Source organism: Phalacrocorax aristotelis, chromosome 11, assembly GCF_949628215.1.
Source record: "Phalacrocorax aristotelis chromosome 11, bGulAri2.1, whole genome shotgun sequence".
NCBI classification, from domain to species: Eukaryota; Metazoa; Chordata; class Aves; order Suliformes; family Phalacrocoracidae; genus Phalacrocorax; species Phalacrocorax aristotelis.
Window position 1 is genome coordinate 24,155,999 of NC_134286.1, and position 22,026 is coordinate 24,178,024.

The window sequence follows — 22,026 nt, forward strand, 5'->3', positions numbered from 1 at the left end:
AGCCCTGTGTGGTTTTGGAGTGGGATTCGGGGAGGCAGAGGGAACCCGCTCCCAAACCCGTGGGTGCCTATGCCCCAGCCCCACAGGACAAACCCCCTTTCCCAGGGGAGAAGGGTGACCCTGGCAGCCCCAGGGGACAGGCAGCAGCCCTGGGACCCGCCCTGGCCGCTGCCCCGGGCAGGCTGTGGTGCCAACGTGGGACAAGGCATCCCTGGCACGAGGGACGTGTTTCCCAGGAACAGCAGCAGCTCCAGCTCCTTCACTCAGGCTGGGGAGCGTTTCTCCAGCTGGCCGGAGCGCAGCACACGTGGGAAGTGAGGCCCAGAGGGATCCCTGCCCGCTTCTGTTTCACCACAGGGCTCCGTCCCATCCCTGCGCTGGTGCTGGATGCAGGGAGCACCCTGCCGTCACCCTCCGAGGGGTGGGCAGGGCTCAGCAGCAGGAAGAGGCAGAGGTGGGCAGGAAGAGGGCAGGGTGGCTGCGCGGGGGCCGAGCCAGCGCCCGGCATGTGCAGAACAGCGGCACCACCCTGCAGACCCGTTTTCCAGCTAATCGGGCTTATTAGAGCTGGGCAGAAGTTACTCTGGAGCTGCAGGTGGACCTGAGGAGCGGGGCCCCGTGGCTCAGCTCAGCGCAGCAGGCCGTGAAAAAGCCTCGTTTCCAAAAAAAAAAAAAAAAAAAAATTATACATAAAAGTTATATTGTACATAAAAAACCCGGGGGTATGAAAGGCAAAAAAACACAGGGGAGGGGAAACCCAGGCGAGCGCTGGCAGCTGCTCCACCCCCTCGCCACACTCCCGGCCCCGAGCGGCACCTCCCAGGCCTGACCCGCAGCGAGCCGCCGTTCACGTTACACCAGGCCAAAGCACCCGGCCCCGCGCGGGGCCCCAAGGACAGGCAGGAGGGCACCAGCTGTCCCGTCCCCGGGGCGCTGCTAGGGCACAGCCGCGCAGGCTGCGCCGGCAAGGCGACCGGGAGTTTTATTGTGGGGGAAGCGGTAGAAGGTACTGGACAGAGCCAGGAGGCTCTCCGGGCTCCTCCGCCCGCCCCAGTCTGAGCGCCAGAAACGCACGGGCACGGAGCTACCGCGCTCTCTTGCGCGGGCGGCGAAAGGGCTGCTCTTGCCGCTGGGGCGCAATTTCTAGCGCAGGCTTGGCTCTGCTGCCAGCTGCGGTGCCCATGTCGAGGACGTCCTCGGCAGAGATGGGCTGGATGATGTGGCCTGCCCGGGTAACGACGCGGGGGGCTGTCAGCTTCTGGAAGGCACGCTGTGTGTTCCACGTGGCGCCCACGGGCGTCCGGATGCTCTGCTCAAACTGCTGGTGCCTCTCAAAGGGGAAGGGCAGCTCGCTGACCTGCAGGGAAACAGCACAGCGGGTTAACTCCCCCAGGGACCCAGCCCAGCACGCTGGGGGCTGTTTTCATCCCATGCTGCCACCGATTTCCACTCATCCAGGACCCGCTCACACTCCGCTTCCAGCCTCCCCGATCCCCTCGCTCCATCCCCTTTCCTACGACGGCTGGCACAGCAGCCGCCACCACGGGAGCAGTCCTGTAACTTCCTCCTCCCTCCACTGCCCTGCTGGCCTCTGGGTTGTCAAAGCTGGAAACTAAGTGGCTGGGCAGCGATTAGGGGCAGGTGTTCAGGATGTTTTGGGAATGGGTCACGGAAGGCTCTGGGCCGGCCCGGGTGCTGGAGCGCTCGCTGCTGCTGCTCGCCGAGGCCAGGCGTCGCCCACCTGATGTGCTGCCGCGTGGATGTTGCGCCGCTCACTCAGGATGACGTGGGGCAAGTGCTGGTCCTTCCTGGGAGGCGCCGGGGGCGGCTTAAGCAGGAACCTGCCGGGCAAGCGAAGCTGTCAGCCCCAGTGCCAGGCTGAGGCACGGTGCTGCAGCTCTTCCTCACTTACCGTTTTATTTTCTTGGCGCTGGGCTTCAGCCCCGTGCCTGCCCACTCGCCCCAGCCTGGCAGCACCAGGTTCACCGGCTGTGGCTTCGCAGCCTGCTCTGCTTTGCGCTTCTCCCGGCGGAAGTCAGCAACCACATCATCCCCGGCAAAGGCCTCTGTGATCACCCCTCTCTGGTCGATGCCACCGTCCTGCGGAGAGGAGAGTCAGTCCCCTGCAGTCAGCCTTGCCCTGGGACCAAGGGGCAGGCCTGTCCTGCTCACCTCCTCCTCCACGACCACAGGTAGGCTGGAGAACTGAACCTCCTGGGACTTCCCAGACAGCATGGCCTGCAGGCTAATGATCTTCTTCTTGGCTGGTGGTTTCCTGGCACGCCTGCCCCCACTAGCTCTGCTCTCCTCCTGCTGCTGCTGCACTTGCTTCTCTGCTCTTGCAGCCGCTGGCTTCTCCTGCTCTTCCACAGGCTCCCCTGAGGCCAGAGCCTCGACGTCCTCCATCGTCCGTACCCGGCCCAGCTGCTCCGACAGCAGGATCTCCTCCTGGGCCTGGGAAGGCTGCTCGATCCCTGCGCTCGCCTGCTCCTCGGCACAGACGGGCTGGATGGGGCTGTCCCCCGGCAGTTCAGGGACTGCCTCCATCTCATCAGCACCTACACATGAAGTGACAGGTGAGAAACAGCGCCCGTGAGAGCAGGGAGAGAGCAGGACAGCTGTGTGAGACTGGGCAGAAAACAGCCCCCAGGACCCCCTTTTGTTTGCCCACCCCTGCAGCACACCAGACCCACACTGCCCGGGGCTGCGAGCCCCTCACCTTGTCCCTCGGGGCTTCCTGCCCGCTGCTGCCGCACGTGCCGTTTCTGTGCAAAGTCTTGTAGCAGAGCTTCCTCCTCCGACATCTCCTCCTCTTCCTCCTCCATCTCCTCCTTGCACTCTGCAGCACCCGGCACTGCAACGTCTCCAAGACCCTCCTGCACCTCAGGCTCCTCGGCTGGGCCGCTGGGCTTGCCCAGCATCCAGGGATTAGTTTCGCCGGCACCCGCAGGGAGGGTGGGGACAGTCACCGACGTGAGGTCCTCCTCAGGCACGTCACCCAGCTCCTCCTTGGGCAGCTCCACCCGCACCTTCTGCATCAGCTCCTTGTTCTTGGCCAGCTGATCCTGCATGGCCTTGCGGGCCTGGGAGGGGATCGAGAAGTTTCTAATGCAGGCAAGAGACAACATGCCCACCTTCCTTGCCCCTCCTCAGCTGTCTCCCCCTTCCCCAACCTGCACTGGAGACCTTATTGTGGCCTTTCAATATATAAGAGCCTTCCTAAGACAGACAGAAAGAGAAAGAGACTTTTACCAGGGCCTGTAGCAACAGGACAAGGGGCAACAATGGGCTTAAACTAAAAGCGGGCAGGTTTACGTTGGACATAAGGAAGAAATGCTTTTCCACGAGGGTGGTGAGACGCTGGAGCAGGCTGCCCAGAGAAGCTGTGGACGACCCAACCCTGGAAGTGTCCAAGGTCAGGGTGGACGGGGCTTTGAGCGACCTCACCCAGTGAAAGCTGTCCCTGCCCACGGCACAGGGGTTGGACGGGGTGGTCTGCAAAGGTCCCTCCCAACCCAAACTGTTGTGCGATTCTATGATCTCACCTCCAGGTCATACTTAGCCATAATGGCCCTGGAGCGGGCCCATTTTCCCTTGTTCTGGTGCTTAAGACTCATCCGTTCCTGGGGGGAAGACGAAGAGAAGCATCAGGAAGAGCACCCTCGTGAGCAGGGACTTCCCAAGTGGTGGCGGAGAAGTGCAAAAGCAGCACCTGCATCCTGAGCTGCTCCAGCTCCTCCAGCTTTGCCAAGGCAGCCTCAGGGTCCGACTTATGCAGCAGCTCAAACTCCTTCAAGGCCTTGCGTCTCTTGCTTTTTTTCAGCACGCGATGGTACCTGCAGCCCAAGGGCGCAGAGCCAGGGGGTGAGGTGCTGGGGTGGCCTTTGGGAACGCAGCGCTGGTTTGGGCAGGAGGCTGCCCGACGCACTGCAGATCCCAGGCAGGGAGGGCCTCTCTGCCTTCCTCTGTGCTTTGGCCATACCCACACGCTGGGCAGGGCTGGCTCCAGTGCCAAGGCCACAACCCAGCCCTCTCCCACCACACCGAGCCCAGGGATGGCAGAGCCTTACTTCTTGCTCTTGATCTTCTTCTCTCGACGAGCCTTGGCTTCATAGTAGGACTGCATTGCCCGAGCCTTCTGTAGCTCTGCCCGCCGCCGCCGGGCCTGACAAGGAGCACCCAAGTGAGGGCAAGTGCCAAGGAAGAGGCCTCCCGAGCCAGGGCATGGCGGGTGGGAAAAGCACTCACCTCCTCCAGGCTCATTGCCTGCAGCGAGGCCGTCTCCTCTGGCGTCAGGAGCGGGTCTGTGATGGGCTTCTGCGTCTTGTAGAGCAGTCCAAAGATCTCCTGCTCCAGGGGAGTTCGGGCCTGCTGGGACAGAACAGGCACAGCAAGAGTACGATGAGAACTGCAAGAGCTGATGCTCCCCTAGATGTCTCCATCCTGTCTGGTGACCTGGGCAGGCTCACGGGAGGGCCCAGAGAAGCCCCCCTCCTCCCAGTGGCTGGGGTCACAGCCCTGCTCATGGGTACCACACAACAGCCCAAGGCTCGCTGTGGGCCCGCCTAGGCACCCTCCCAGCCATCACGCCAGATGAGGGTGGGCAGAATTCCTCCCAGGGTAGAGAAACAGGCTCACAGTTGACAGGCAGCGCTGACTGGGTAAGAAGTGTGGCAGAAGTTCCAGGCCACCAACACCACGTCCCACCAAAACGGGAGAGGGACCACTGGGCAGATGGAGGCGAGTGCTGGGTACATCAGGAGCTTGGCAAGGGCTGTCTCCCACCTGAGCATCTGGACGGCTGGGGGAGCTCGCAGGGATGACAGCAACCCTCCTGCCAGCAGCACAACCCCCACTGCAACTTGAGTTCAAACCCAAAAAGCACGCTTCTTTCATAATGAAGATTTACAGACACACAAGCTTTGGCAAACCAACACCCCCTCTGCCTCAGCACAAGCAGCTAAGGGCTACCGCAGGCACCTGGCTCAGCCCACGGACCGGGGAATGGCAGACACGGCCCATGTGCCTAGGGCTGAAAGGCTAAAAAGAGGAGAGGGGACAGAGCAGGCTCCAAATCCTCCACTTGGGCCTTACCCAGCCAGGGAGCACTTATGCATCTGCTATGCGCGAAGAACACAGAAGAATTCCCTTTTAATCTTCCCAAGCTCTGTGTGCATCTGCCCAGGGCCTCGGCTACAGGCTGAGCCTTCCAGCACAGCCAGGAGATGCCGAGCTGCCCCAGCTGACCCCCGAGACCAAATGACAGCACTCACCTTCCATCCTGAAGCCACTTGCTCCAGAGGGACGACCGTAGCAATCTCCTGCTTCAGAGGGAAAACCAGCTGCTCTGCTCGTCGGTTCTGCAAAACCACCTGCTGCCACTTGCCCACGTCCTTAGAGGTCCTGACATAGGCAGCTTCTCTGACGACCTGCAGGCATCGGCGAGGAGGGAAGAAGGTGAGTAGAGAAAGGCTGATGTAAAGAACGAGAAAAGCCAGTTGGTATCGGAGAGGAGAGACGGGCACGCAGGGGCTCAGCTTGACTGCCCCGTAAGGCCAGAATTTCCCTCTGGCACCCGCACAAGCCCACTCACCCGCTTTGCCTCCTCTTTGCTGAGTGGCAGCTCCACAGCCTTTTTCTGCTTCACTCTGGTCAGCTCTTTCTTCACACTGCTGAGGGCGGATTTAGGACGGATGGGCTGCAGGAGCTCAGACAGAACCAGCTTCTCCCCGGCACCTACACAAGGTCCCACACATCAGCGCAGGGGTGGCATCACCCACCCAAGGGGCCGCAGCTGCACTTGGCCCAGCACGACGATTCCCGAGCCGCCAGCGCCGCCCCAGCCGAGAGGACAGAGCTCTGCCCTGCCCAGCCCGCAGGGGATCTCACCTTTGCAGCTGACGTTGAACTCGGACACCTGCACGCTTGCCTCCGTGCGCTCCGCCAGCTTCTGCCTGCGAGGAAAGAAGATAAGCCGAAGGGCTACCGGGGCGCCCCTCGTGTGCTTCTCCTCCAAGCAGCTGCCGCAGCAGAGGCAGGGGAGCTGGTGCCGGGAGAAGGGGACCCCAGCGCCCTCCTGCCCGCCCCTCGCTCGGGGGTAACGGGGAGGAAACAGGGCGTGACTTGCCGCGGGAGCCCCGGGGCCAGGCCGCAGGAGTCCCCCGGACATCCCCCACTCACCGCCGCCGTCCGGAGAGGGAGCTGACCGCCTCCAGGAGCTGCCGGTGCCGCCTCTCGCCATCCTCCTGCCCCTGGCACACAACACACGCGGTTAGAGCCCAGCCTTTGCTTCCCGGTGACCCACCGGTGCCCGGCCTCGCCCCGCTCCCCGGCCCCCGCCCGCCCCGGGACAGCGGAGCGCCCAGAGCTCGGCCCGCAGCGGCCGAGGGAGCGCAGCGCAGCCCAGTCCCGCTCACCTCCTCCTCCTCCTCACTCTCTCCGCCGCTCGCCGCCGCCTCCACGCCCAACCACTCCTCCGCCATGGTGCCCCACGCCGGGACAGCCGGAAAGCGCCGCGCCGCTATCGCGCAACCTGCCGTAAAGCGCTCCGCTTCCGCCCGGGTCTGCCGCCACCGCCCGCCGCGCTTCCGCCCTCCCTGCCTGACGTCACGGTTGCCGAGGCAGCGGGGCCCTGCGGGCAGGGGTGGGGGCCGCGCCCCGAGCACGAGGGGCTGCGGGGTTTTTGGGAGCGTTTCATTATTTTTATGGGGTTTGGCGGGCGGTGAGCGCGGCGCGGGTCACGGATGTCTCGGGTGTCGCGGGTGTCCCCTGCTGGCGGAGCCGTGGGCAGGGCCTGGCCGGGGAGCGGCACACCGAGCTGTTCCCCCCGCCGCCACCCGTCTCCACAGCAGCCCCCGCGGGAGCAGGCCCCGCTCCCCGCACTGGGGCTGGAAGCGCCGGGCCCCGCCCTCCCTGCCATGGCCCCCGAGCCCCCCCGCCCGGTGCCCCGGCGCCTCCGCGCCCCGCCCCCGGCCACGTGCCGAGCCCCGGGGCGGCCCCGCCCTCCTCCCCGCCTCCCCTTGTCCGCACCGGGGCGGAGGGAGCCGCCGGCCGAGTGACGTCGCGGGCGCCCAATAGAAAGGCGAGGAGCGGGGGGGCGGGGCGACGGGATGAAAGGGGCCAATGGCCGCCACGGATCCTCCTCGTCGGTGGGGCGGGGCGGGGCGTGGCGGCCCCTCCCGCCCCCTCCCGCCGCGCTGAGGGAGCGATCGGCCCGGCCCGGCGCGACCGGCGCTACCGGCACCGGGTGAGCGCCGGTGGCGGCGGCGGCGCGGGGCCCTGCCCTCCCTTCCCGTACCCTCCCCTCCCCTCCCGGTCTCGGGTCCTGGCGCGGTCGCGGGGCGGGGGCTGCCCCGCCTTGTCCCGCCCTGTCCCGTCCCGTCCCGGTGGGGCCCGTGCGGGGCCACCCTCCCGCCCCCCCCTCCCCCCGCATCGGCCGCTCCCCTCAGGGCCGTGGGGTTTCGCTGCCCCCGATCCCCCCTGCGGGTTTCCATGGCAACGCCCCTCCCGGGGCGCGGGGGTTTCCATGGCGACGGCCGCCGCCCCCCGGCCGAGCCCCGCCGCGCTCCCGCCGCCCCGGCCGCCGCCCCGCCGTGTCCCGCTCGCCGCTGAGGCGCTCTCCCTCTCCCCGCAGCCCCCAGCCCGGCCCCGCGGGGCCCCCGAGGATGCCGCGGGCGCGGGCGGCGGAGGAGCAGCGCCCGGAGGTGTGGCGGCCGCCGCCGCCCCAGTGACGGCCCCGCCATGTCGGTGATGGTGGCGAGGAAGAAGGTGGTTCGGAAATGGGAGAAGCTGCCCGGCAGGAACACCTTCTGCTGCGACGGCCGCATCATGATGGCCCGCCAGAAGGGCATCTTCTACCTGACGCTCTTCCTCATCCTCGGCACCTGCGCCCTCTTCTTCGCCTTTGAGTGAGTTCCCCGTGGCGGCCGGTGACCCCGGGGCTCGGCGGGGCCCCTGCCTGGCACCCCGCGGCTCTCCTGGGGGATCAGCCCCTTCACCCTTGCAGGGTGACCCTGGGGGTTCTGGGGGGGGACGGGCCCTGCCGGAGCTTTCCCCCAGCTCTCCACCCCAACCGGTCGTGCTTCCGCGCGTTTGGGACCCGCGGTCCCTCGTCCCGAGCGTGGCCGGAGCTTGGGAGGGAGTGAGGATGCTGGAGGGAGGATTCGAGCGGGAGGGATGGGGCTTTGGGGAGCGTGGCCCCTCGCCTGGGGAGAGCCGGGGCACAAGGGCACCGCTGCTGCCGCAGCTGAGGCCCCGCCAAGGCCCGCACCCCTGCCCGCTGGGTGTGTCTGCAGCCCCCGGCTCAGCCCTGGGAGGGGGGCGACCCGGCCGCAGAATTAACAGAAAGAAAAAAAAAAGGAGTGAGCTTGGTGGCACCGGGGTTTAGCGCTGGTCCAAGTTGCCCTGCGGCTGCCTGCTGGCTAGGTGTTGCAGAGTGCTGCACTACAGCAGACGCTCCCGTGCGCTGAAGCCCTGGTGTTTGGAGAGGATCCCGCCACCCTTTTAGATCAGCCCGGCAGCCTAAAGACCTGCGGCCAAAGCCTTGGATACTGCCCAAAGAGCAGGACCTGTCCCCTCCCCACAGCTCTCCCCTGTGAGCTGGGTTGGGGAACTGATCTGGCCTTAGGCTTGTCCTACCAAAAAAAAAAAAAAAAAAAAAAGAAAAAAAGCCTGTGCTCACATAGCACTGATGTGGTGGGGAGGGGGCAGGATTGCCCCTGTTGCCTGGTTTGAGGATGATCTTGGATCAGCTAAACAACTGTGAAACTTTCCTTCCTCTGGCTCCATCAGCATGTTTACATTGTTCGTAGGGAGGTGAAGGTCCTAAATGGTGTTGGGTAACACAAAAGCTTTTTAAGCTGGGAAAGGAGGCAGAAGAAACTGCCTGCTGGTTAAGCCTTGGCTGTTCCTCCAGACACGAAAGGCACTCGGCCCAGATGCTGGCCTCCTAGGCATCTTCCCCAGACCAGGGAACTTGTCCCGGCTTCCCCTGGCCCGGCATCGCTCTCCCTAGCTCCTCTCCTTAGCTGATATCGCTGGCAGCCTTGGAAGGGGCTTTCTGGAACAGTCTGCCGAGGCTTGCCGCATTCAACGGCAGCAATGAGGTGGCTAACGTCGGGTCTCGGTCAGGTATGAGACTGGTTTTTCTGCTCAGTCGTCGCGTAGCTTTGGAGGCGGGCGCCGTACGGCTACACTGCGAGGTGCTGGGCTTCCTGAGTGTGGAAAGCCCAAATTACCCCTGCTGCGGTCTGCATTCAAAGGTATGATATGACACCGCTCTTTGTTATGTTGTTTGGGTTTTTTCCCATCTGAAAAATGGGGCTAAGACTTCCTGCCTTGCAGGAAGGATTAATAAGAGTTACTGCTCTAGAAACACTTATTACTGCTCCAGAAACACTTATTGCAAGGGATAATTGCTGCGGCTCCCTGTGGAGCGCGTCCTTAGCGGAAGAGCAGAGCCACATCCCGCTCTGCCGTGTTTGCCCTCGCCAGCTACCGGCCGTGGCTGTGTGGGCCAAACCGAGGCTGCCTTTCCAGTCCTGGGCCCTGTCGGCAGAGCTGGCGGTGTGATGGTTAGTTTGGCCGTGGGCGCAGCGGGTACGTGACTGGAACTGCTCGAGAAGCCCCATGCCGTGCTCCAGGAGGCAGAGGCCCATGGAGGGGTCACTCACATCCCTGCTTGCACCGAGACATGCAGGATGTGCCTTCGGCGTAGAGCCAGAGGGTAGTCTCTGCTGGAGCCGCTGGCCCAGGGGAGGTTTTGCTGGGAGCAGAATGGTCTCTGAATTTTAGTTAAATCAGCCGAGTGGTTTTGACTGGGGCAATGAGGAAAAGTTCGGGAAAATCCAGAATATCCACTGGAGTCTCTCAATGCACAACACCTTAATGTTTTCTGTTTGAAAGAGTCGGGTTTGTTTTGAAATTGTTTGGGGTTTTTGAATCTGGGATAGGGATGAAACGTTATCTTCCCAACCAGAAACACTCCACAACGTCTCTGTTTCACCGACCAAGCTGAGACCATGAGCAGCTTGGCTGCTCGAGAGCCCTGCTTGCCCAGTACACCCGCTGCCTGTGTTAGGGTGCTTCTGCATAAGGGTCTCGGCCTTGATCTTTTTGCTGTGTTAGCCATTTGTTTCAGCTTTTGGCAGATTCTTTAGCATTTGCGTGGAAATTTGTGGTTTCCCCCTTAAAGTTTGTGCTACGGAGGAACAATTTGGGTTGTTAGGATCTGGTTTTGTAGAGAAGCAGACTGTGGTGGGTGGAGGAGTCCTTTTAATTCCTGTACGCTCACTGCAGGGGTGCCTGTGTTGTGAATGCTTATTTCATTCAGCTGAATCACTTGCGCAGTCACACCTTGTCTAAACAAGGCTCGGGGATGCCTGAAGCCAGAAAATGTCTCGCTACGCGATACGAGCCAGTGCGGGTTTGATCCTCGCCCTCCAGGCTGCTCTGGCTCGGCTCTGATTACAAACGCTGTCGCTGGAGAGCTGGCGGTGACTGGCATCGCACGTCATGAGATAAGCTGCCGCCACCGTTCCTCGCTGAAAGAGTCCTCCCCAGCCGTGAAATGACAGCCTCTCTGTTTGAGCTGCGGCTGGTGGTATTTCCCCCCTCCCGCCCTCCACGTAGCTCCGATGCCATCGGCTCATCTGCTGTGTCGCCAGTTGAACGGTCTGAAGCTGCCTCAGCCCCACGTGCGGGAATTTTTGTGTTTTTATCCCCTAGGCCGCAGAGCCGTGGTCTGGCATTGGGTAAATCTTCATCGGCGAGTGAACAGGACCCAGAGGGCTGACTGAGCTATTAGTGCTGTACCTGGAGATCCGGCTCCTCCCTCCCAGATAAAGCAGAGGGCCGTGGAGCTGTGCTGGCTCTTGGGGAAGAGCTCTGCGGCGACCGGAGTCCTCTGCCCAAGGGCACCTCTCTCCCCACCACCTTGGCAGAAAGCAGCTCCTGCTGCTCAAGGGCTGAGGCTGGTCCCCGCAGGTTCCGAGACCTATATTTAATTGGGGCTGCTCTATGACCGTAATGTGTCACATAAAATTCTGTTTAACGTCCTCTTGGCGTTATTTCAGACGCTTATTGGATCTCTCAGCTTTGTGATAGGGCGCCTAGCTGTCCAACGGTGTCTGTGGTGTTTCAGCACGAGGAGAAGCCCAGGTAAAGCACTTAGTGAAACCCATTTGGGAGCGAGGATGACGGGACGTAGCGTCCTCTCTCTGGCTGCTGGGGGTTTCCTTGTAGCAGTTTGCCAGCGTGTCTGTAATGGCCCTCCTGAAGTGAGAGTTCTCCGTTCAAAGCAGCTGCAAGAGAACTGCGTTTCTTTTGTCTTCAGCTTTTCAGCACAACTGTTCAATGTTTGTAAATGTTATAGGCAAGATAGCGCCAGCAATGCCAGGCTCCTGAGTGCGGAAAGGGGCTGCTGTTTGCTTTTCCAATAACCAAGCACATTTATCACTCTATTTTTTTTCCTACTTTCTTAGCTATGTAGACATTAAATTTTCTTTGTTTTCTGATGAGTTGAAAAAAAACCCTATGCTGACCCATCACGTGACTTTCCTCTTCCCCCGCCCCCCCACCCCCCCAAACCCCAAAGATCCAAGGTTTTGCACTAAAAAAGAGGTGCTTCTGAGAGGGCTTTTACCCCTGGTTAGGTTTATGTCAAGCATTGTCAAAGCTTACACAGAAGTTAGTGCTTTTTAGGAGTTATAGTTTCTCTCAGCTGAGGTAAACTTGTTGGTATCCAGAGTTCAGCTCTGATTTTTGCTCAAGAAGACGTGTTTCTGCATGAAGCGGCTGCTCCCGGGTTTTTGAGTTGCACGCCCTTTTTCTTGTGGGCTCCTTTTCAGAAGACAGCTTTGCTCTCCCTGCAGCGTGCATGTCCCCTGTAGCACCGCCATTCCCCATGCGGATCTCGGGGTGCTCTCTTGCCCTTGTGGAGACTTGAGCGTAGATGGGGAAAGAGCAACAACGTCGGCGTAACGCTTCTGTCTCCTGCCTAAAGTCAGTTGCTGCGTCGGCTGGGTTGGAAGCACGTGGCACGTGCTTGCAGCAGAACTGCACTTGACGTGGGTCTCTAGCGAGTGTTTTCTGTGTCGTTGTTGACAGACAGGGAGAGTTGCTGTACTCTCAGAGCTTCTGCAGCTCCAGTTCTGCCAGAGTGTTGCTTGGGAAAGGGCCCCGAACTTGTAGCATTGCAGTGCAGTGGTTACCCAGGTTTTCAGGGCAACGCTTCCACGCTTACCGCAAGCGCATCAGCTTCTGGAAGTCATCCCAGGTCTGGGAGATGCAGATGACTATGAGTGCTCTGGTGAGGGTCAAACATTTGGTAAAGACACTACTTTGCTTCGCGAGCCTTCGGGACAAGTACACGGTGTGGTTACGTGTTAGTTTAGGGAAGTTAAATAGGTGATTTGCAAGTGAGATGTCAATGAATTGTACAGTAGAGCTCGTGCTGAACCCTGGAGGGACCTGGCTGTGAGATGTGCTGCCTGATGGCTGTGGCTGAAGTCTGCTTCCATCAGGGCCGGCGTGTCTGTTTTGCCGTTCCTCCAGAGCTTTGCTTAATGTGCTGGTTACAACAGACCTTCCAAAGTGGTCGCAAAATAATCGGTCCTTGCGCCATAAACTCGTGGCACCTCCCAGCTGCTGCTTCTTGCTGCTCCCCTCCCGCCCCCCGTTCTGATGATCTCTTTGTTTAAGCCTTTCTCATCCCCCAGGCCCCCCCCAAATGATGAGTTGTGATAGTGCTGTTATTGTCTGCTATTAGATGACAAAATGCTCAAGAACACAGATATTGCACTGGGAGTGGAGGAGGAGCAGCGTCCTTACATGCCAACAGTATGTCTCTGTTGACTCTCAGCTTTCCCAAACAAAAGATCTTTAAAATGTCTCTTACTTAGCACTGTAAATGAATTGCTGAGCGTAATCACGCCGTAGTTGAGGCGTAGGCTGAAGACTCCCCAGCGCTAGCGAGTGCCAAGTCAGAACCTCACACGGTGGCCTTACCTGTTGCTCAGCCGTTCTGGATGGCACTTGGCTCTCTCTGCCATGGCAGACGCACTGGGCACGTTCCCCAAAACACTGTCCCAACAGCAAGGCTCCGTCAGCGCAGGGAGGGCGGCGTGGCACGCAGGGGGCCCAGCGCAGGGTCTCGGGATGTGGTTTCATTGCGGTGGGGGTTTGTCTCGCTCGCGCATCTCTCACCTGGCCTCCAGGCCGTGTTCCTGCGAGGGGACGGACGTGGCAGCTGACGGGGTTGAGCATCCAGCACGGTGCCTGGATGTTTGCTTCGTGCTGGAGGGATGATGACAACAGGACAATGGCTTCGCTGAGCAGACATCTCGTGCCCTTCAGTGAATGGCAGCTGATACCTCCTTGTGTGAGTTTCTAGGCATCTTCTCCCCATCAGGCAGAAGAGCAGGCATCTGGTGTTTTCTGGGGCTTTGTCCCTGTCCGTCTGTCCCCCGCCCACCTCTGGGCAGACAGGCAGAGTGTCTGACATTGCTTCTCTCCCCTCCTGATGCGGGGACCCAACCTGTCCTGTGCCTGTGCCACGCTGGCAGCCGGGTGGAAGGGCCAGATACCAGCTGCGTGGTGCTGATTCTCTTGCCACAGAGGGGAGGACGGTCGCACGCTCTTCTCTTTCATCTCCTAAAATTGCAGGCTTCTTCCCGTTCCCACACCACGCTCTGCAATGTGGTGCCATCAGTCTTGAGGCTACTCTTGCAGTGCCTTGGGGACAGCAGGACTTGCTGCATCCCCAAAGAGCAGGTTTCCCTACAAGGTGCGTAGGAGGTGGTCAGCAGGGAGCGAGTCGCATCCCACGCTCGTGCTCATACGCAGACTGAGTGGGAACCGCACCGGTTGCTGCGGGGTCTGATCCCACTTATTCTTGAGTGCTGCTGTGCAAAGCTTTCAGGTCCGTGCCTGGGAGAGTACACCCGGCACGGATCGTGTGCTTGCAGGTAATAAATCTCTTTGCTGACAGTATGCTGAAGGAACTTATAAGGTGTTAGTGTATATCTGAGGCTGGAAGCTCTGGCACAGTTTTGGCTCAGCTTTAACACAGTTCATGAATCCATATTTTAAGCCCATAATATGTTCTTGTTGTTACAACATTACAAAAGCTGTCATGTCAGCTGGACAAGGGTCAAGCTGCAGCCCTTTGAGACAGACTGTGTCCAGCTTTTAGAAGAATAAACCCATATTCCTCCCCAAAATGCGATCCAAGGTTTCCATTTAACTGCTGACTGACTTGTGACTCTCTTTCTGGACTTTGCCCTTGGCAAAGGGAAAGCAAAGTTACCTGAGGCTACCTAAAGACGGTAAGCTCAGCCCTCTGGCTGCTCGGCCTGGCTCTCCAAGTGTAGGCAGGACTCTGCACATGGGCGTCACTAAGGGTTGTGTCGTTTCGAGTAACTGCAGAGTTTGTAGTGTCTAAAATTAACAAGGCTGGTTTAGGGGACAGGCCCCGTGCATCGCTGTGGATGCTTCGTGTTGCAGTTGTGGTCAAAGCATACTGTAGCTTCAGTATGGGAACTTCACCCCAATAGAAATGGTGTTTTCTGAAGGAGTCAGGGTACAAATATGTTTTCTTTCAGCCAGTACGGCTCTAAGCCATGACTTCTGTACGTGCCTTCTGCGTGGCCAGTGCTGCAGTGCCCGTGGAGTCATGTCTGCGGGTGTCCAGAAGTGACATGGGCATAGTGAGATTAATCTCCTTGCTGCCTTTGCACTGCCTTAATCAGCGGGATTAGCAGCGTAAATTCCTCGTTGGACCTTTCTGTATTCATAAAGCAAACATACTGTAGGCTGTGTTTCCTCTCTCGAGCTGGGATTGTCTTGAGGCAGGAGTCTTTCTACTTTATTTGGCGCTTTTTGTCCCTTACCTTGGAAAAGTCAAAGGAAGACAGATATCTTGTTGCACAGGAATATTGTGCTTCCATGGGAATCCGTTCCTGAGAAGCACGGGATGCACTTCATCCCTGGAAAGTAATTTCTGTGGTACTAGAAGCTACTGCCTGTTTAGGGGACACCATTCCGATGTGCTTCCATGCCCTCAGGCTCCAGTGGTGGGCTCTCAGACCAGGCCTTGGGCGCTTCTCCTAGCGGCACAGCCCGTCCCTTGGCAGCTGGCTGCAGCGGGTGACCTCCAGGCAAGACCCCTCTGCCTGGCTGGCTGCGTTTCTAGCATCGCCTGTAACGCTGAGCAGAACGGGAACAGGAAACAAAACTCTGGAAAGCATGCTGTGCCTGGCTGGTTAAAAACATGGTGGTACTTTGATCACGGCTGGTCGTCAGAGCTGTCCCAGGGGTGTTTCCTGTGGTGGTGGGATCAGAAGGAAGCGCTGAACAGCCTCTCTCCTCCAGGTGTAACCAGTGTTCCGAAAAGTCTGGACTCTGATGCCTCGCCAGGCTTTCAGGCCCTGGCTCAGGCGGACCTTGCGGAGGTCTGATTCATCGCCTCCTGACGTTTCTCTGCAGGTGTCGGTACCTGGCAGTCCAGCTGTCCCCAGCCATCCCCGTGTTTGCCGCAGTTCTCTTCCTATTCGCCATGGCCACGCTCCTGCGGACGAGCTTCAGTGATCCCGGGGTGATCCCGAGAGCCCTGCCTGACGAGGCAGCCTTCATCGAGATGGAGATTGGTGAGTGTGGAGCCAGCTGAGCTGGTGATGGCTGGAAAAGCCTCTGTGTTTCTGGTGTATCTATAGGCTACGTTCTCTGCAGAGCCTTTCTTCCTGGCTGGCCCTCCAAAAGTGAGGATTGCCCCAAATGGGGCATCTTACCACCTGCTGGCTAATTCTGCTTGGCTGAGTCTCAAAAAGAGGGTGCGATGTGCCTGCTTCCCTTTCTGGGAACCTTTTCATGTGCTGTTTTCTCTCTTGTAGCTGTGTACATACAAACTCAGTTTGCTTTTGGGAAGGGGTGCAGGAAGCTTGGTGTGGGCCTCTTCATCCTTCAGGTAGAGAGGAACTTTGGTGGATGCGGGTCTGTACAGTGACACCCCTTCTGGATATGCCCCTGAAAGCTCTGGCATCCCTTTTCCTGCCTCCAAGCTGCCAGGTTGGCTCTGGACCGTGCGAGCAGAGCCGCAGCCGCTGGCTCTAGACCCAGCAGGCTCTGATCCCACTGTTAGGAAAAGCAGAGAGGCGAGTTGTCATTCCAGGCCTGTCATGATGTAGCAGCAGGTCTGATCTCTGCTTGGTTCTCTCTCTCAGAGGCCACCAACGGGACCGTGCCGCAAGGTCAGCGCCCACCCCCACGGATTAAAAACTTCCAGATCAACAACCAGATAGTGAAGCTGAAGTATTGCTACACATGTAAGATCTTCCGTCCGCCCCGTGCCTCTCACTGCAGCATCTGCGACAACTGCGTGGGTGAGTAGGAGAGGCCGTGCCTGCTCCTGCACCTGGGTGTTAGGTGAGAGCCTTTGGAAGGCAAGAGGTGAAGATCTGCACCCGGTCTCGCTCCGTACCAGGTCTCACGCTTCGCCTGCCGAGCGAGTCCAGAACGGCCTTTTGTGAACAGACGGGGACAGTCTGCCTCATTTTAAGCTCAAGGAACTTGAGATTTGCTCAGAACCTGAAGCCAGATGGTTCATCTTTGCCAGTACTTCTTTGGCAATAACTAGTCTAACATGGGTCTAACTTGTCCATGTAAATGTGCAGTCCATTTTTTGAGTTTCACTGAGCTGCTGGCCTTGCTGGGCTGGAGGGTTCCAGTGGAGACCCGTGTCTTCCATGAAGGCAGCTCCCTGCATCAGCACGGAGATTCTGCCCCCATTTTTCGTTCCCCTTGCTGCATGGCAGTAGCGCTCTTAGCCCTTTTGCATATCATAATTGGCTCATGTTCAGCATCCCCTTCTCAAGGAAGATGTCCCATTCTTTTGGATCCCTCTCCTCCTCTGCAGGTTCCCAGACATTTGAGTGTTTATGCAGTCCCTTGAGCTCTCTTCTAATTATTCTAGTAGGAGTAAAGTGGCACATGGGTCAGATAAGAACTTCTGAACCCCCAGGTCCTACATCTAACGTGTGCTGCTTGAGTAAAAGCAATTATACTGCAGGCCTCTGGGAGAGAAGACATGCACGGAGCCAAGCTCTTAAACTCTATCTTAATGTGCAAAATCACTCGTTAGTAAAACAGTTTTGCCCTTTCTTACCTGGCCTCCCCTTCTGGAGGGGGCCATGGTACAGGGCCCTGAGTTAGCAGAGGGTTGACCTGGATGGCCCAGGCAGTTCTTGTCAGCCTTGGAAATGTTTTAGTTCGGGGCACAGGAGTAAGTGTCTGGAAGCAGGTAGGACCGTGCTAGAGCAGCCCTGATCTTCATCTTCGCTTTCACAGAGCGCTTCGACCATCACTGTCCCTGGGTGGGCAACTGCGTGGGGAAGAGGAACTACCGCTATTTCTACCTCTTCATCCTCTCGCTCTCACTCCTCACCATCTACATCTTCACCTTCAACATAGTCTACGTAGCACTGAGTGAGTCTGGCTGCAGAGAGGTGGATGGCTGGGCTGGCTGAGGGTGAGGGTGGGATACAGGTGGTGTTGGGAACCCAGAAGTGATGGAGTGGGAAAGGGAACTGGATTCGGTGTGACATTCCAGAGAAAAAAACACCTCTCTCTTTGTATTGCCAGAATCTCTGAAGATTGGGTTTCTGAACACGTTGAAGGAAACCCCAGGGACATATCCTTCCACAGTCCAGAGGGGCTGGCTTCTCCAAAGCTGGGGATTAGTGAGCTGCATTACGGAGGGACTGGAGTCTTGATGCTCAGGCTTCTCTGAGGAGCCTTTCAGAGTATTTCCCCCCATGATTACAAAGCAAGGAGCAATTTTGTGGCTTTTGGGAGAAGGGTAAAGCAGAAAACTGTGTCTGGGAGAAGGTAGGAAAGTGTGCCTGGAGGCAGTGACACAGCTGGGTGGGCTGGGGCTGTTCCCAGGCTGTTCCCAGTCCTTAACTGTTTCTCACTGTACTGGAGGTGCTCATCTGTTTCTTCACCCTGTGGTCGGTGGTGGGGTTAACTGGGTTCCACACCTTCCTGGTGGCACTGAATCAGACAACCAACGAGGACGTAAGTAGAGTCTTTCTGTTCCTCTGAACCATATCCCTTTCTCATCGCTTCCTCGGTGTGTCATGGCCACGTCCACTTTGCTGACATGCCCCGCAGGCCGAGGCAGGGCTCCGTGGGCGGGGGGCAGCTGTCGATGGAGCAGACCTGAATTTGTGCCCTGACTGTTGCAGATTAAGGGGTCCTGGACTGGGAAGAACCGTGTGCAGAATCCCTACAGCCATGGCAACATAGTGAAGAACTGCTGTGAGGTGCTCTGTGGACCTCTGCCCCCCAGGTAAGCTCTCGAGGGGCAGCCCTGCCAGTCTTTCCCCCAGAGCCGAGTGCGGGACCCTGAGGAGCTCTCCTTACTTGGGTACAAAACCTGGCTGCTCTTCTGCCGGCACTGTGTGTGCTGAGGTCACTTGGGACACAGCTGGATGCTCTGGGGAGGAAGGTCTTCTGTTGCCTTCCTTGCATATCTTCAGTGATTCAAGCTTGTGACGTGCTCCCTATCTCCATGTGCTTGGGAAGCCGGTGGAGGAGCGGCTCCCCTTCCCTGGGGCAGCCTTTGGAGCGGAGGCTCTTCCCACGGCGCTCATTTCGGCAGGCTCCCACCCTCTGAACTGGGCTGCTCTCCAAGGGGCCTGGTTTTCACAGGAGGAACATAGACACTGTAAACAAGGTTTGGGCTGTGCACAGCCTGTTTTGGAGAGGAACCCCTTCGCCTGATGTTTGTCTTCCACCAGCACTTTTCCTGCCAGAAACGAAGTTGGCTTTGAGGGAGCTGTGGGTCTCTGACGGTGTGATTCTGTTCTTGCAGCGTCTTGGACAGACGGGGCATCTTGCAGCAAGAGGAGAGCACAGCTCAGGAGGAGTCCTGCCCACGGGGGCCCGGCGCTCAAGAGCCCTCCGCTGCTCAGGGCCCCGGCGGGCAGGCAGAGGAGAGCAGCGCTCAGCAGGATGGCAGCCTTCCTCACCTGAGTGCCGTGAGTGATTCCCTCTGTGCGGGGGGTGAGTGGGCTGTGCCTGCTTGGAGCTGCCGGTGCTTTGGGCCAGCAGAGAGAAAGCTGATAGTGTGACTTAGCAGGAACAAAGCAACCCTTGGGGCTTTGCTGAGAGGCTGCTGGTGAAAAGCCTGTTGTACTCTGGCCCTGGAAACCAGCAACTCTCTGGAGCTGGCTGGGAGAGCGCTTGGCTCCTCTGACTCCTAGGTGAACCTCAGAGGAAATTACAGCTGGCTGTGGTTTTGGAGATGTCAGTCCTGCCATGAGAGCACCCAGGGGCTGGCACCTGTGGAGGCTTGGAGTGGTTGAGGAGGGGTGGGGGATTGCAGGCATCTTGTTTTGGCATTGAGTGCAAGCTGAAGGGCTGTCCCTGGGAGGGTGTGGGGTCTCCACCCTTGGAGACAACCGTTGCCCCACCTGATATGGCCCCGAGCAGCCTGCTCTGTTTTTTAAATTAGCCCCGCTTTGAGGATATTGTTGGACAGGAGACCTCCAGAGTGCCCTTCCCACTTAAATTATTCTGTGAACACGGTGGGAAATGGCTGGGCCTACTCCTGCTTAGGCATGAGCTGCATGTTTCTCTGAGAGAAACAGACCAGACTGCTTCTGCTGGAGCAGTCCAGTGCTCCAGATCTTCATGAAACTGTTTTGTCTGTTTGGTGGCGCCTGGTTTCTCCTTTTCCCAAGCACAGCTGAGACCTCTGGCTGGTGGAGCCGGAGGCAGGAGCAGGGCAGCGGGGCCACGTGTCTGTGCGCTCAAACAGATGCTCTATGTTGGGGTTCATTCATGCAAGTCCCCGCTGTCTTCTCTCTCCAGGTCCCTGCGCTGTCCGTGAGCAACGCTGAGATGCCAGAGGAGAAGCAGCTAACGTTTGGGGAGCTCCCGGTCCCATCCCAGGACACTGGGCAAGCAGAGCACTAGCCTCTGCTTGAAAGGGAGAACTTTCTTGTTTTGTCTAATCAAGGCTGGAAGTGATTGAGGAGAGGAGGAGATGGGCTGGATGGCAGGCAAACGATTCCTCATGGCCATTTTGCTTTAGTCATTATTCACCTCGATGTGCAGGCGGTGCGGGCTGGCGCTGGCCTTGCATGGTGTCAAAGGATAACGAGCGCGAGTGGCCCGCCTTGGTCACCGAGGGGCACTCACCACCACTGAGGCTGGTCTGCCTGCGGGCCGAGGCAGGACCTCTTGCTCTGCAGGTTGTCCTGGATGCTAAATACTGGCTCGGTGGCCGGGGCTGTCCCTCTGTCTGGCCCCGACTCTCTGACGAAACGACTTGTGGTCAAGCAGCTCAGAAGCGTCGTTAGCGTCGGCCTGCTCCCTCCTGCTGAGGAATCCTGATGGGAAGGGGAAAGCAATTTATGGCAGTAGCGTCCTCTCTCCCCTCCTCCCTCCTTCTTCTAATCTATGGCATTGTTTTATTGGTTAATGTGGCAGGGGTTGTCAGGAGACATTTTGGTGCCAGAAGGGTCAAAACAACCGGGAAGGTGTTCTGCTGGCAACGGTTTTTAAAGTAGCTTCCTTCCCGTGCTCCTTCTTTTTGTGTGACTTAGCCGGCACAAGAGCAGTCTTGGCAGGGGCCCTCCTTCCCATCCGTCCCCGGGGCTCACGCCTAACTGGGGGCTCGAGGGAAGGAGCTGGGCAGCCCGTCTTCCTGCCGCTTGTCTCCGCCCCGCGCCAGCCGCAGAGCGGTTGTGCAAGGGGTGTATCGAGCTGCAGGGGAGGGTCTGCCTGTGCCACTGCCTCTCTAGCTAGTGCCGGGGCTGCGTTTGCTCCGAGGTGCCCTCCCTGTGCCCGCCAGGCTGCGGCACACCGCTCGGCCGCTGCTCTGCAGAACCTCAGCCCTGATTCTGTGTCGTGTCCCCCTGCCTTGCCCTGTGTTTCTCAGCCATCCTCGACTGGCTTCCAGAGCCTTGAATCATCCCTGGGCTTTGCCGGCTGTCCTGGGACTGGCTGTGCGGTGTCGCCCATCTGCGCCTCCTCGGCAGAGGAGGGAGGAGAGGCCAGGGCCAGGTGGCAGTGGGAGACTTCTGTGCTGCGGCAGGGCTCCTCTTCCACTCAGCACTCCCTGTCCTGCGCCTGGCAGCCGGGCTGGGAAGAGCCTCGTGTCTGCGGGGTCCTTGTAAAGGCCAGCAATGGAGGGAAGGCAGCTTTGTGCCCTGGCAGCTCTCCATCCCATACCACAAGAGCTGGGTACTCCTGTGCCTCCCTGCAGACACGTGGTGAGTGGGTGGCAGGTGGAGGATGTCCTGCCAGGGCAGCCTTGCTTGTTTCTCTGTGACGCTCCTGCCTGGCAGCGTGAAGCTGCTGCTCCTCCTTCCCTGGCCTCGTCTGCCATCCTGCTTTTGACAGTGGCACGGAGCAGAGTGAAGCAGGGAGCCTTGTCCCTCCGGAGCCTGATCTGTGCCTCCCAACTCGCTCCTCTTCCCTGGCCCCTCGTGGTGTTGGCCTGGGCCGTGCTGGGCAGCGGTGAAGTGGTATTAACGTGGTGACCGGCGCTGCCCCCTCTCCCAAGGTGCCAGGGTCTCCTCTCCTGGGCGAGAGGGCAGAGCTGCCGCCATGGGCTCTGGCATCATGTTCGCGGCTGCCTTCAGCTGCTCCCTGCCGGCCCTTTCCAGGGAAGGAGCCCCGGCCTCCCGCTGCCAGTGGGGCTGGAGCTGCCGGCCCGCAGCCGCTGCCACCCCGCAGCCAGACCTGGGCTGTCCCCCCGGGGCAGGGGGGTCCCGGGCCCGGCCCCGGGCTGCTGCACCTGGCCCCACGCACACCCCGCGGGCGGCAGGAGCCGCCCCTCCTCTCCCACCCGCCCCAACACGCTACTGACCAAATCTCAAACTCGTTGTGAAAAAGTGTATTTTTTGGTTTTACTAATCTATTTTCTAATGCGGTGTGTCGAGTGCTGCCTGCTGGGGCTGTCACGGATGCTGCCTGCACCTGTGGTTCCTGTCTGCTCTGTTCAGGTTCTCCGTGAAGGAA

At 59.3% G+C, this 22,026-nt stretch overlaps 2 protein-coding genes across 3 annotated transcripts; one reads left to right on the forward strand and one right to left on the reverse strand.

The window, feature by feature from the left end:
* Positions 1 to 681: 681 nt before the first annotated feature.
* On the reverse strand, positions 682 to 6,552 carry UTP14A (UTP14A small subunit processome component). 2 transcript variants are annotated; one of them, XM_075106421.1, is made up of 14 exons: positions 6,419 to 6,552; positions 6,181 to 6,250; positions 5,890 to 5,954; positions 5,594 to 5,736; positions 5,274 to 5,429; positions 4,249 to 4,371; positions 4,071 to 4,165; positions 3,713 to 3,836; positions 3,546 to 3,623; positions 2,720 to 3,083; positions 2,173 to 2,558; positions 1,913 to 2,100; positions 1,742 to 1,841; positions 682 to 1,357 (listed from the first exon to the last, which is right to left on the reverse strand). In XM_075106421.1, exons 1-14 carry the CDS (start codon positions 6,480 to 6,482, stop codon positions 1,085 to 1,087), a joined length of 2,229 nt encoding a protein of 742 aa, XP_074962522.1. In that variant the 5' UTR covers positions 6,483 to 6,552; the 3' UTR covers positions 682 to 1,084. The 2 variants fall into 2 exon arrangements, with proteins under 2 accessions (XP_074962522.1, XP_074962523.1); XM_075106422.1 differs by having other exon boundaries at positions 4,249 to 4,368; positions 6,419 to 6,551.
* A 583-nt stretch (positions 6,553 to 7,135) lies between these two features.
* Positions 7,136 to 20,081, forward strand: ZDHHC9 (zDHHC palmitoyltransferase 9). The gene is made up of 10 exons (XM_075106425.1): positions 7,136 to 7,246; positions 7,634 to 7,907; positions 15,484 to 15,644; positions 16,218 to 16,376; positions 17,341 to 17,478; positions 17,635 to 17,688; positions 17,972 to 18,069; positions 18,240 to 18,343; positions 18,869 to 19,034; positions 19,870 to 20,081. The coding sequence occupies exons 2-10, from the start codon at positions 7,741 to 7,743 to the stop codon at positions 19,972 to 19,974; spliced, it is 1,152 nt and encodes a 383-aa protein (XP_074962526.1). The 5' UTR covers positions 7,136 to 7,246; positions 7,634 to 7,740; the 3' UTR covers positions 19,975 to 20,081.
* Positions 20,082 to 22,026: the final 1,945 nt, after the last annotated feature.